Source organism: Telopea speciosissima, chromosome 10 (genome assembly GCF_018873765.1).
Source record: "Telopea speciosissima isolate NSW1024214 ecotype Mountain lineage chromosome 10, Tspe_v1, whole genome shotgun sequence".
Taxonomy (NCBI): domain Eukaryota; kingdom Viridiplantae; phylum Streptophyta; class Magnoliopsida; order Proteales; family Proteaceae; genus Telopea; species Telopea speciosissima.
The window spans coordinates 52604062-52616892 of NC_057925.1; the positions used below are offsets into that span (position 1 = coordinate 52604062).

The 12831-nt window shown below is 39.8% G+C and overlaps 2 protein-coding genes and 2 pseudogenes across 2 annotated transcripts; 2 read left to right on the forward strand and 2 right to left on the reverse strand.

Moving 5' to 3' along the window:
- Positions 1–395: 395 nt before the first annotated feature.
- LOC122641622 lies at positions 396–2232 on the forward strand (annotated as a pseudogene).
- An 804-nt stretch (positions 2233–3036) lies between these two features.
- LOC122643986 (peptidyl-prolyl cis-trans isomerase CYP19-3) lies at positions 3037–4088 on the reverse strand. The gene is made up of 2 exons (XM_043837577.1): positions 4056–4088; positions 3037–3651 (listed from the first exon to the last, which is right to left on the reverse strand). Exon 2 carries the CDS (start codon positions 3591–3593, stop codon positions 3069–3071), a length of 525 nt encoding a protein of 174 aa, XP_043693512.1. The 5' UTR covers positions 3594–3651; positions 4056–4088; the 3' UTR covers positions 3037–3068.
- A 1303-nt stretch (positions 4089–5391) lies between these two features.
- LOC122641646 (pentatricopeptide repeat-containing protein At1g06143-like) lies at positions 5392–7356 on the forward strand. Its single transcript, XM_043834932.1, is given in 4 exon segments — positions 5392–7022; positions 7025–7069; positions 7072–7186; positions 7239–7356. Coding segments are annotated over 3 exon segments (1605 nt in total). The 5' UTR covers positions 5392–5524; the 3' UTR covers positions 7134–7186; positions 7239–7356.
- Positions 7357–7710: 354 nt separating this feature from the next.
- On the reverse strand, positions 7711–8299 carry LOC122642937 (annotated as a pseudogene).
- Positions 8300–12831: the final 4532 nt, after the last annotated feature.

Here is a 12831-nt window from a genome sequence, read left to right on the forward strand (position 1 = left end):
TGCAAAATCATATCTCATAATTGTATATGGAAGACACTGCTGAGCTGGTTGCAAACAATATTATGTTTTCATCTTTTGATCGAAAATGGGTTTTATATAAAATGATTTGAAGCTAGTAATATAAGCAGAAGGATAATAATTACAAATTTTTATTTCAGATTTAAATTTATTCACTTCCCTTCAATTTTCCTTGCAGCCAAACAGAGTCAAGTGATAAAAGGCTCTCTTGACTGTTCATTTAACAGTGTGAGATGGCAATGTTTCTGGTTTATTTTTTTTTGGGCTTACTTTGACCTGTGACACATTGGCATGGTGAGAAAATTGATGGGTAAGGAAATCTTAATGGGAGATGGAGAATTCTGAGAAGGATTCAAAGGGTCAGTTGGCTAAATATCTCACGCTTCATGATATCGTTGTTCAGGAGAAACAAGCACAATAAAATGAATTTCGCCTTCTTACTGCATTATTCGATCTCAAATGTGATGCCAAAGTCCGACCACTTTACCCATCAACAGGTGGTAGCTTCTCAATTGAAGAGATGCTCCAAGCTAAAAGAGCTCGAATCTGTTTACGCAACAATGGTCAAGAGGAATTCCCACCAAGACTGTTTCTTGATGAATCAATTTGTTAGTGTGTGCTCGACATTAGGTCGAATGGATTCTGCTATACTCACCTTTGCCCACATGGAAGAACCCAATGTTTTTGTGTACAACGCCATGATCAGAGGCTCTGTTCGGTGTGCTTCCTCTATTCAGGGTCTCCAGTTTTACTTACAGATGTTGAGGGCAGGAGTCTCCCCCACAAGCTTTACGTTCTCATGTTTAATTAAAGCTTGTAGCCATTTATCTGCGTTGGATTTTGGTGAAGCAGTTCATGGTCACATTTGGAAGAATGGTCTTGAATACCATGTTTTTGTTCAAACTGCTCTGATGGATTTTTATTCGATCATCGGTAAAACTCTCCAATCCCGGAAGGTGTTTGATGAAATGCCCGAAAGAGATGCCTTTGCATGGGCTTCGATGATTGCTTGTCATGTACGGGTTGGAGACTTGAGTTCTGCGGAGAAGTTGTTCAACGAGATGCCTGAAAAGAACACTGCGTCTTGGAATACCATGATTGATGGTTATGCTAGGTCCGCAAATGTTGAGTTTGCTGCAGTCTTGTTCAATCAGATGCCTGTGAGGGATCTAGTCACATGGACAACCATGATATCTTGTTATTCGCAGAACAAGCAGTTCCAGGAAGCACTGGGAGTCTTTCAAGAGATGAAGAATGCTGGGGTCAGACCTGATGAAGTCACCATGTCCACAGTTATTTCAGCTTGTGCCCATCTCGGAGCTCTTGATTTAGGAAAGGAGATGCATCTTTACGTGATCCAAAATGAGTTCAATCTTGATGTTTATATTGGGTCTGCTTTAATTGACATGTACGCAAAATGTGGGAACCTGGATAGATCTCTTGTGGTCTTTTTCAAACTGAAAGAGAAAAATCTATTCTGCTGGAATTCTGTGATTGAAGGGCTTGCTTCTCATGGGTATGCAAAGGAAGCATTGGCCATGTTTAGCTGCATGGAGAGAGAGAAAGTCTTGCCAAACAAGGTTACTTTTATTAGTGTCCTTGGTGCTTGTACTCATGGTGGACTGGTCGAAGAAGGACGTCGTAGATTTTTGAGCATGACAGAGGACTACTTGATCTATCCTGAAATTGAACACTACGGGTGTATGGTTGATCTCCTGTGCCGTGCTGGCCTTGTTGACGAAGCACTGGTATTGATAAGAGGCATGACAATTGAACCAAATGCAGTCATATGGGGGGCCGTTTTGGGTGGGTGTAAGCTTCATGGAAACTTGGAAGTTGCTCAAGTTGCAGTTGATAAATTGATGATTTTGGAGCCAGACAACTGCGGCTACTATGTTCTTCTAATTAACATGTATGCGGAAGCAAACAAATGGAGTGAAATTGCAAAGGTGAGGGCAATCATGAAGGAAAGAGGAGTAACAAAGAAGAGTCATGGATCTAGTTGGATTGAAGCAGAAGGGTAGCTTCTGAAAAACCACACCCAATTTTTGGTAAGATTTACATGGTCTTAGCAGAGGATTAGATGGGCAACTAAGGCTTACAGGCTATGTACCAGAACTTGAAGAGTCAATTTAATAGTGGTTGATTCCTTCTCAATGCCACAAGCCAAACAAAAAGTTTCCAACCTAAGTTTTCAAGGGTTTGTATACTTAATAATTGGGTAAGAGAAAACAAAGATGAGTGCTACAAGCAAGTAGAGCTTAAAAGGGCTCCGAGAGGTTGAGGTTCGAAGGCATGGATTTCAGGATTAAGCTTGTGAATTGCTATGGGAAGGACTCAGGGTGGAGCTGCTGTGCCTGGCCAGTGAATCGAGCTTGGCACATTGGCCAGTATTTCAACAATGTTTTAATTTCCAAATCATCAGATGGTGGTGTATGTGCAGTGAAAATGGATCTATCATTTGTGTTGATTACCAGTACTTCCCTACTTGATTATCAAGGACTTCCCTACTTGGTTACCTGTGGGAATGATTCATTGGTGCTATTGAGAAATGTAACTTACAACATGGGAGTGTATCAAGGCTGGAGCTACTCTAAGCTGTTGGATTGTATTAAAATGCTGTCAATGGTTAAAAGGACAAGAGCAACTTCTGAAGATTCAATCGGGGAAACATTGCAACACTATACCATTTACAGGTGCAGCAGGGATTGTGAAAGTGATTCATATAGGATTTAATTGGAGATCGCAAATGATGTGAATAATCCAATAACTTGTTTCTTTGAAGGCGGCAAGCAATAAGTCTCAAATCCTGTAGTGGACCTGGAACACACGATTCTATATAATTTTCTGAATTTGCAGACAAGAACTGAATTTGCAGACAAGAACATAGAATAAACAAGGAGGAATATACATTTTTCTTCCAAGAAATTCTAACTCAGATTGGAATCTCAAATACATCTAAACCTCGTTTATTGAGGTAAATACCATTCCCTTTAAAAAGAAAAAAAAAAAAAAAAAAAAAACGAATCTTGAAAGAGAAACAAAGAGGATCAGTTCTCTGTTATCTCGCCAGAGTCTTCAATGACAACAGTTGAAGAAGTCGTCCCGCTATCTGAACCCACATTCTCCATTGCCTTCACCACGCTGTAACCATCAACCACCTTCCCGAACACAACATGCTTTCCATCAAGCCATGATGTCTTATCGGTACATATAAAGAACTGGGAACCATTGGTGTTGGGTCCAGCATTCGCCATGGACAGGACACCAGGTCCAGTGTGCTTGACCTTGAAGTTCTCATCTTCAAACTTCAATCCATAGATCGATTCCCCTCCAGTTCCATTACCCCTCGTGAAATCCCCACCCTGGCACATGAAGTTCGGGATAATTCGATGGAAGGCCGAGCCCTTGTAATGCAGTGGCTTTCCCGATTTTCCAATCCCTTTCTCACCCGTGCAGAGGCACCGAAAGTTCTCCGCCGTTTTGGGGGTCACATCTGCAAATAGTTCCATCACGATTCGGCCGGCTTTCATCTTCCCAATCAGTATGTCGAAGAAAACCTTCGGGTTCGCCATCTTCTTCCTTCAAATTTGGTTTTTTGGTAACAAATCAATGGTGTTCGCGGAAGGGTTTCTGTAAAATCAAAGAAACGGGTTAAAAGGAAAGAAAAAATACATGGGAAATTAGTTTTAAGTGAAGTTATCAATGGGAAGAGAATGAAATCTCCGTCTTCCTTCAAGAAGTCCTCAAGTGAACGTCATCGAAAGGACATTAATAGGAATAACGATTTAACATCTCGCACAGCTTTTGAGCTCAACAGGCTTAAAATTACAAGCACCTGCAAGCCTTCGAATGTGCTTTTTTTTTTTTTCCTTTGAGGAACGTAATTGTACAAATAAAATGGGATTAGATTTCAAAAACCTATGAAACGATACAAAGATTAGATTTTGAACAAAACACGAACCAAAAGAAAACGACGGAACAAATACAAAACCATATATAGAAATAAAAAGTTCTGGTTTAGCTGAACATCTTACCTTCCTCGATACTTTGAGACGCTGTGAGTGAGAATACTTTTATGCGGTTGCTGAAGATGAATTTATAGGGAGAACTGATTCTATCGAAGATTAGGGTTTTAGGTTTCTAGGGTTTTACGTTTGCTGCCATACGTTGCTCAAGCTAATTACGAGAATATCCCTTGTCCTAATGGAAAACTACTAAAACTACCATTCACTACGAAATACGGAAAACGGGAGAAAAATCAGAGCAACTCTGGTTAGTGATTATTATAATGGTGTGCATCGTAGCTCGTAGGAGGAGGCAAGCTCTCGTTTGTACTGTGGACTTTGAAATTTTTAACTCTTCCTGGTAGTTTTAGAGGGAAGCCCCTGACTTAGCTTCTTTAATCTTTACATATCTTTCTATCCTTCTTCCACACCGTAGTAAGTTATGTAGTTTTACAAGCATCAGGCCATAGGAAATTTCAAAGTTTCATAGGTCTCTGCTAATCGTGCTATGTTTCACCTCGTTCTCTGTATTGCTGATCTGGGTTTGATTCTAATTTCAGTATAGAAGGATTAGAATATTGATCTTTCTCTGGAGCAAATAAACGAAATGACAAATGTTATTGTTGTTTTTCCTTGATGATATGGTATATGAATGCTTGTGGCAAATTAACACTGTTGAACCCCACCCCCCGCCCCCCCACCAAAAAAAAAAAAAAAAACCAACACTGTTACAGAGTGAGCATGTTAAATGATGAACTTGATGGCTATCTTATCTACCAAATGAAAAACTCGATAACCATCTCAGAGAAAGGCTACATACTAGTTGATCCTAATAATCCAACCAGTGAACTATTCACTGGCCTACTGAAAGCAGCCCACTATTACCAATTGGATGATTCCGATCATTCAGCTTCTTTAATTTGTTTTAGTAATGGTGTGAATGAAATGCACGAGTACTGGTGTCGGATGGGTTGTAGTTGATGATATGATTTAGCTGTTTAGATACTAATTTCGTGCTCATCAAGCCATTTATTCTTTCCTGCTTTGCAGTATGATTTTTTTTAAAAAAATTAAAACAATGAGGCGTGATTTTTGTTTGATCTGAAATGTGTGCTGCAATTCGAACAACCAACTACAAAATTGCTAATCAATTAATTTTGCACTTTGGGCAGGACCCAAATATCATTATGGTGCTAAATCAAACTCTCTGAGTTGGCAATGTTTCTGGTTTACTCTTTGTTTTGGCTTGGTTTGACTTGGACACATCGGCATGGCGAGAAAAGTGATAGGTAAGGAAATCATAATGGGAGATGAAGAATTCTGAGAAGGATTCAAAGGGTCAGTTGGTTAAATATCCCAGGCTTCATGATATCGTTGTTCAGGAGAAACAAGCACAATAAAACGAATTTCACCTTCTTCCTGCATTATTCGATCTCAAATGTGATGCCAAAGTCCGACCACTTTACCCACCGGCGGGTGGTAGCTTCTCAATTGAAGAGATGTTCCGAGAGCTGAAAGAGCTCGAATCTGTTTACGCAACAATGCTCAAGAGGGATTCCTACCAAGACTGTTTCTTAATGAATCAATTCGTTAGTGTGTGCTCTACCTTAGGTCGAATGGATTCTGCTATACTCGCCTTTGCCCACATGGAAGAACCCAATGTTTTTGTGTACAACGCCATGATCAGAGGCTTTGTTCGGTGTGCTTCCTCAATTCAGGGTCTCCAGTTTTACTTACAGATGTTAAGGGCAGGAGTCTCCCCCACAAGCTTTACGTTCTCATGTTTAATCAAAGCTTGTAGCCATTTATCTGCGGTGGGTTTTGGTGAAGCAGTTCATGGTCACATTTGGAACAATGGTCTTGAATCCCATGTTTTTGTTCAAACTGCTCTGCTTGATTTTTCTTCAATCATTGGTAAAACTCTCCAATCCCGGAAGGTGTTTGACGAAATGCCCGAAAGAGATGCCTTTGCATGGGCTTCAATGATTGCTTGTCACTTGCGGGTTGGAGACTTGGCTTCCACAGAGAAGTTGTTCAACGAGATGCCTGAAAAGAACACTGCGTCTTGGAATACCATGATTGATGGCTATGCTAGGTCTGCAAATGTTGAGTCTGCTGCAGTCTTGTTCAATCAGATGCCTGTGAGGGATCTGGTCACATGGACAACCATGATCTATTGTTATTCACAAAACAAGCAGTTCCAGGAAGCACTGGGAGTCTTTCAAGAGATGAAGAATGCAGGGGTCAGACCTGATGAAGTCACAATGTCCACGGTGATTTCAGCTTGTGCCCATCTTGGAGCTCTTGATTTAGGAAGGGATATACATCTATACGTGATAAAAAATGAGTTCAGTCTTGATATTTATATTGGATCTGCATTAATTGATATGTATGCAAAATGTGGGAACTTGGATAGATCTCTTGTGGTCTTTTTCAAACTCAGAGAAAAAAGTCTATTCTGCTGGAATTCTGTGATTGAAGGGCTTGCATCTCATGGATACGCAAAAGAAGCATTGGCCATGTTTAGCTGCATGGAGAGGGAGAAAGTCTTGCCAAACAAGGTTACTTTTATTAGTGTCCTTGGTGCTTGTACTCATGGTGGACTGGTCGAAGAAGGACGTCGTAGATTTTTTAGCATGACACAGGACTACTCGATCTATCCTGAAATTGAACACTACGGGTGTATGGTTGATCTCCTGTGCCGCGCTGGCCTTGTTGACGAGGCACTGGGATTGATAAGAGGCATGACAATTGAACCAAATGCAGTCATATGGAGGGCCGTTTTGGGTGGGTGTAAGCTTCACGGAAACTTTGAAATAGCTCAAATTGCAGTTGATAAATTGATAATTTTGGAGCCAGACAACTTTGGCTACTATGTTCTTCTAATTAACATGTATGCTGAAGCAAACCATTGGAGTGAGGTTGCAAAGGTGAGGGCAATCATGAAGGAAAGAGGAGTAACAAAGAAGAGTCATGGATCTAGTTGGATCGAAGCAGAAGGGTAGCATCTGACATATCACACCCCATTTCTGGTAAGATTTATATGGTCTTGCAGAATTAGATGAGCAACTAATGCTTACAGGCTATGTACCAGAACTTGAGAGTTAATTTCATAGTATTGAATTCCTTCTTAATGCTACAAGCCGAACAAAAACTTTCCAACTCAGTTTTCAAGGGAAACTATAATTGGGTTAGACAAAACCAAGATAAGTGTACAAGCAAGTGAAGCTTAAAAGGAACCATGCAATCTTTAACTCGAGAGGGGGTGAGGAACCTGGACCAAGAGAGAACAAACAATCAAACCGAAGCTCTAAAGATGTGTCCTTGGCATGGATTTCAGGATTAAGGTTGTGAATTGCTGCTGTGGGAGCTGGGAGGGACTCAGGGTGGAGCTGCTGTGCCTGGCCAGTAAATTGAGGCTTTGCACATTGCCAGCATGTTTAGAGTTTTTCAACAATGATTCAAATTCCAAACCATCATATGGTGGTTTATGTGGCAGTTAAAAATGGATCTCTTTTTGAAGAAGGCAAGCAATAAGTAGCTGGAAGTCAAAAGAATTTGCAGACAAGAACATTGAAAAAACAAGGAGGAATATACATTTTTCTTCACAGATTTTTTATCAGATTGAAATCTCAAATACATCTAAACCTCATGTATTGAGGTAAATACCATCCCCCTTAATCCTTGAATGAGAAACAAAGAGGATCAGTTCTCTGTAATCTCGCCAGAGTCTTCAATGACAACTGGTGAAGAAGTCATCCCTCTATCTGAACCCACACTCTCCTTCCTGAACACAACATGCTTCCCATCAAGCCATGGTGTCTTATCTGTTCATATAAAGAACTGGGAACTATTTGTGTTGAGTCCAGCATTCGCCATGGACAGCACACCAGTCCCAGTGTGCTTGACCTTGACGTTCTCATCTTCAAACTTCAATCCATAGATCGATTCCCCTCCAGTCCCATTACCCCTCTTGAAATCCCTACCCTGGCACATGAAGTTCGGGACAATACGGTGGAAGGCCGAGCCCTTGTAATGCAGTGGCTTTCTCGATCTTCCTATTCCTTTCTCACCCATGCAGAGGCTCCGGAAGTTCTCTGCCATTTTGGGAGTCACATCAGCAAATAGTTCCATCACGATTCGGCCGGCTTTCATCTTTCCGATCAGTATGTCGAAGAAAATCTTCGGGTTAGCCATCTTCTTCCCTCAGATATTATTTTTTCGTAACAAATCAATGGTTTCCGCAGTAGGGTTTCTGTAAAATCAAAGAAACAGGTTAAAAGGAAAGAAGAAAAAAAATGCATGGGAAGGTAGTTTTAAGTTAAGTTATCAATGGGAAGAGAATGAAATCTCCGTCTTCTTTCAGGGAAATCCTCAAGTGAATGTCATGGAGAGAACATTAATAGGAGTTATGGTTTAACATCTTGCACAGCTTTTGAGCTCAACAGGCTTAAAATTACAAGCACCTGCAAGCCTTTGATATGTGCTTTTTGTACTTTTCCCTTTGATGAACGTAATTCTACAAATAAAATGGGATTTGATTTCTAAAACATGTGAATGGTTAAAAAGATTAAAATTTTTTCTATATATTTTTTCATTCGAATTTATGATGTCTTGTTCGTGCCATTGACTTAAGGGCCTTCAGCCATTAGAATGATTGCTGTGCTAAATTGTCTGCACCATGTAAGACTAGCTTTTTCTTCCACCAAAAAAATAAAAAAGGGATATATGATGAAACCAGATCCGACCGACATTCCAACTGCTGCTTGTAGAAAGATTTAATTTTTATACTCGTGTCATTCATCTATATAGCTCCGCTTCCATTCTGATTTTCTTTGAGCTTCTGCAGGTAAAATTTAAACCTAAAGTTCCAACTTGTAGAGAATCTAAACCTGTTGGAATAAAAAGGTTACACCATTTACTTCCATTGTGCTCATACTATCATTGCTGGATTTTATTGGCATTCTTATAAACCTCATTGATCCTCTCTGTCTTACCCCCCCAAAAAAAAAATTGGTCCTCTCTGCTTTTTCTAGTGAAGTGATTGAGGATGAAGAAGCTGCCAAGACCAGGGATTTGCTGCGGCATATCAATTTACTTCCTTTTGCTTTTAAATTCGTTCTATCTGTATACTCGATGATTGACAGGTCGTATCAAGTATTTCCTCCAAGGGGTTCTTGTTTTACTCTTTTTCTTGATTTTAATTGCTGATCTGCTTATATAGGAAGGCTCTGGGAGGAGAAGACCTAAAACTGAAAGGAAATGTAAGTTTTCTTCTCCTATCTTTTATATTCTATTTTACTTCCTCAAATCCAATACAAGATTTTGGTTTAATTTTTTTGGATGTTGTTCCTCCCTCCTCCACCCACTCCCCCAAAAGAAAGGGTGGTATTATTTTCCTCACTCCACCACACCTAAATATGCTTCCTTGTCAAAAAAAAATGGTTCATAAACAAAATTTTATTTTCCAGGGAACTTCCTCCCCCCCCCCCCCCTTTGAATCAAATGGAGCCTTGCAGTGCCAATGCACCACTTTTAAACCACAAACAATTGGATTTGTTAGCCATTGGCAATTATGAGACCAACGTTGTTCGGTCTAATTTGTTGCTAGTTGGATGTAGTGGTTTAAGTAGAATAAGTAGCTTAAATTAATTAAGATTTATTTTTTGATGATCTAGGTATCCTCACTTGTGTTTTGGGAGAGGGAGTGGTTCATTGAATTGGCAACTCTGTTATTAGAATGTAATAATGATATTCAAATAGCATATAAACTTGATTTATCTTTTGTTGATCACTGCCACTAAAACTCAATGTTGATGAAGCACTGATGTGTTTGTCACATCCTTCATTGTTGTGTATATCACATCCTCCACTACAATCACAAAATCCGAACAAGGTTAGGAGAAAACTGTGGGGCTGAGTCGTTCCACTGGTCGCTCTCCTTAAGACCTTAGTTTCCCCTTACTGGTGCAACCTGGTTGGTGTAAACTGGTCTCCCAAGATAAAACAACCTCTATAGGCCCACGAATCCACGTACACTCACTAACTAGGCCCTTGTCAGGATACTTTGGGGCTGTGCTCACTTTCAAAAACGAAAAAAAACAAAAGAGAAATAGAACAATTCACTCGAAGAAAAGAATTGAGAGAGAGAGAGAAAGAGCACAGAGGAAGAGAATCCGAAAAATTGGATGCAAAGAGTGTTATGGGCTCTCCTATTTATAAAGGTGATGGTGCCCTTTCAAGGCAACCCTTTGAAGGGGGTAATGTCCCTTTAAAGGGATGGACTTCAACGGCGAGGATTTAATCTTCAGAGGAAGATTCCGAATCTGTGCCTTAGAGAAAATCCATTCCTTGTGGTCATGTCTTTATGTAAAGACATGTCCATACAAAATGAACAAACGAATGGGCACCTCCATTCGATTAATGTACCGTTTAAATGGGCCCAAGCACACATAACAATTAAGTCACATAAGGTGGCCCAAGTCTTGACCAAGCCCGTGACAAAAAATTTGTCAAGCAAAAAGAAAGGTCCGACCCATATAGCCTCATCAACACTCACGCCCCGCCTTAGCCTGCCAGGCCCGGTTTGACTCGGCTCAGCGTGTGCGCATGTGTGAAAAAGCACCTCGGAACCCCCCCCAAACAATGGGTGAAGGGAGAGTCTTTACTCTAAGGGTTTATACCCTTATAGGACTACATCCTATATATATATATATATATACCTTTCCTCTTACCCATCCTCAAGAAATTTGGCACTAAAGCTCCCAAAGCATAACACCCATGTGGGGGACAAAAAACAATGCACACCAAACAAATTAAGATGCACTTTTAGAAATATGAGTTCTTAAAACTTCCAACAATTCCCCCACAAGTTTAAAAAAACTCAGGAAAATCATGAGAAAGAAATTGAGCACATTTGAATGACAGGACACGTCGTTGTAGATGTCTTTTGGACATGAATCTACATTAGGTCTCGCTATAGAGTAGATGAAATCAAACTTCTTGAACCTTTCTTCATCAATGTAGCCGATTGACATATTAGTCATATCCTACCACTCAACCTTCCCTTTCGATTATTTGGACATTTATGGCCCTATACCTATCTCGATATTATGGATATTTAGAGATGGAAACAGATGATAAAATTTGGTGGACTTAATGGTGCAATTTATTAAATCTACTCTGTAGCATGGCTTATTAAACCTAGTGTAGATTCATGTCCAAAAGACATCTGCAACAACGTGTCCTGTCATTATAATGTGATCAGTTTCTTTATCTTGTTTTTCCTTTTTTTGAAACTTTTGGGAGAATTCTTTGAATGTTTCAAAAAATGCATTATACCTTGTCTTTTTGTCCCCCACATGGATGTTTTGCTTTGGTAGCTTTAGTCCCACATTGCTTGTGGATAGGTAAGAGGAGAGATATATATATAAGACGTGGTTCTATTAGGGTGTAAGCCCTTGGAGGAGAGACTCTCCTTTCACTCATGTGTCGGGTGGGCCAAGATGCTTTTTCACACACACTTGCCCCGAGCTGGGTAGGGTGTGGGTGTGGGTGTCTATATGGACCGGGCCTTTCTTTTTGCTTGACATCTTTTTGTCATGGGCTTGGATTTGGGCTTGAGCCAATTTAAACGGTACAATAATTGAATGGAGGTATTAGTCATATATTCATTTCGTATGGACATGTCTTTACACAAAGACATAACCATACAAATAGTTGTGTCTATATTTATGGATATGAAATCTTTTTGTAAGATTAATGTAGACTGTTGAAGCCCATACAAATGTACCCCTTCAAAGGACTGCTTTGAATAGGCACCTCACATCTATAATAAAAGGGCTCAAAACACTTCCGGAATTCTTTCTTATTCTCTCCTTCTCCATTCTTATGCTTTGTAACAATCTTTCATCTTCATATTGAATTCTTCAATCTTGTTATCATTTATGAAATTGAGCACAGCCCTAAAGCATCCTGACGGGAGGTCCTAGTCAGCGAGTGCATGTGGACTAGTGGGCCTATAGGGGTTATTTTATCTTGGGAGACCAGTTCACACCAACCCTGTTGCACCAGTAAGGGGGAACTGCGGTCTTAAGGAGAGTGACCAGTGGCACGACTCAGCCCCACCGTTTTTATCCTAACCTTGTTCGGATTTTGTGATTATAGTGGGGGCCGTGACAAACAAAACAATGCTTCATCAACATTGAGTTTCAGTGGCATTCATCAACAAACATAAGTAAAGTTTTATACTTTATTTGATATCTTACATTACATAGAAGCTAGACAATGAGAGGGTAACCAGGTTGGGTTTAGGGTTTGGAAATGATTTATCTATTTATTTTTCTTGTTGATTGAGAGCAAGTGGTGTTTATATGTTGGACCGAGAAGCAGCAACAGAAATATGATTTTCAAGAAAATAAAGAAACTACCGGGGCTTCCTTGAAAGATGGGTTTAATGGGTGATTGAGTGTTGAATGATGAGGTTTAGGTGGATTTAATGGTGCAATTCTGGTTTTGAAGGAGAAAACGTGATAGCAGCTGAAGATTATTTCCTACTAGTAGTCAACAAGGGTTTCAAAGGTTTTGATGTGAGGTTTCGAAAATATGAAAGTAGATCTTAGATGAGATATTTCTTGTAATAAAATTACAACAAAACTATGAAAGAAGATCTTTGTGGGTAAGCTGGACATTAGCACAGGAAATGGCTTATTTATCAGGAAAAACAAAAAACAAGAAAATACAGGATATTGGAGTTGATTCATTAGTTCTTGTATTCACCATTTTTTTTTCGTTTTTGGACTTGCTG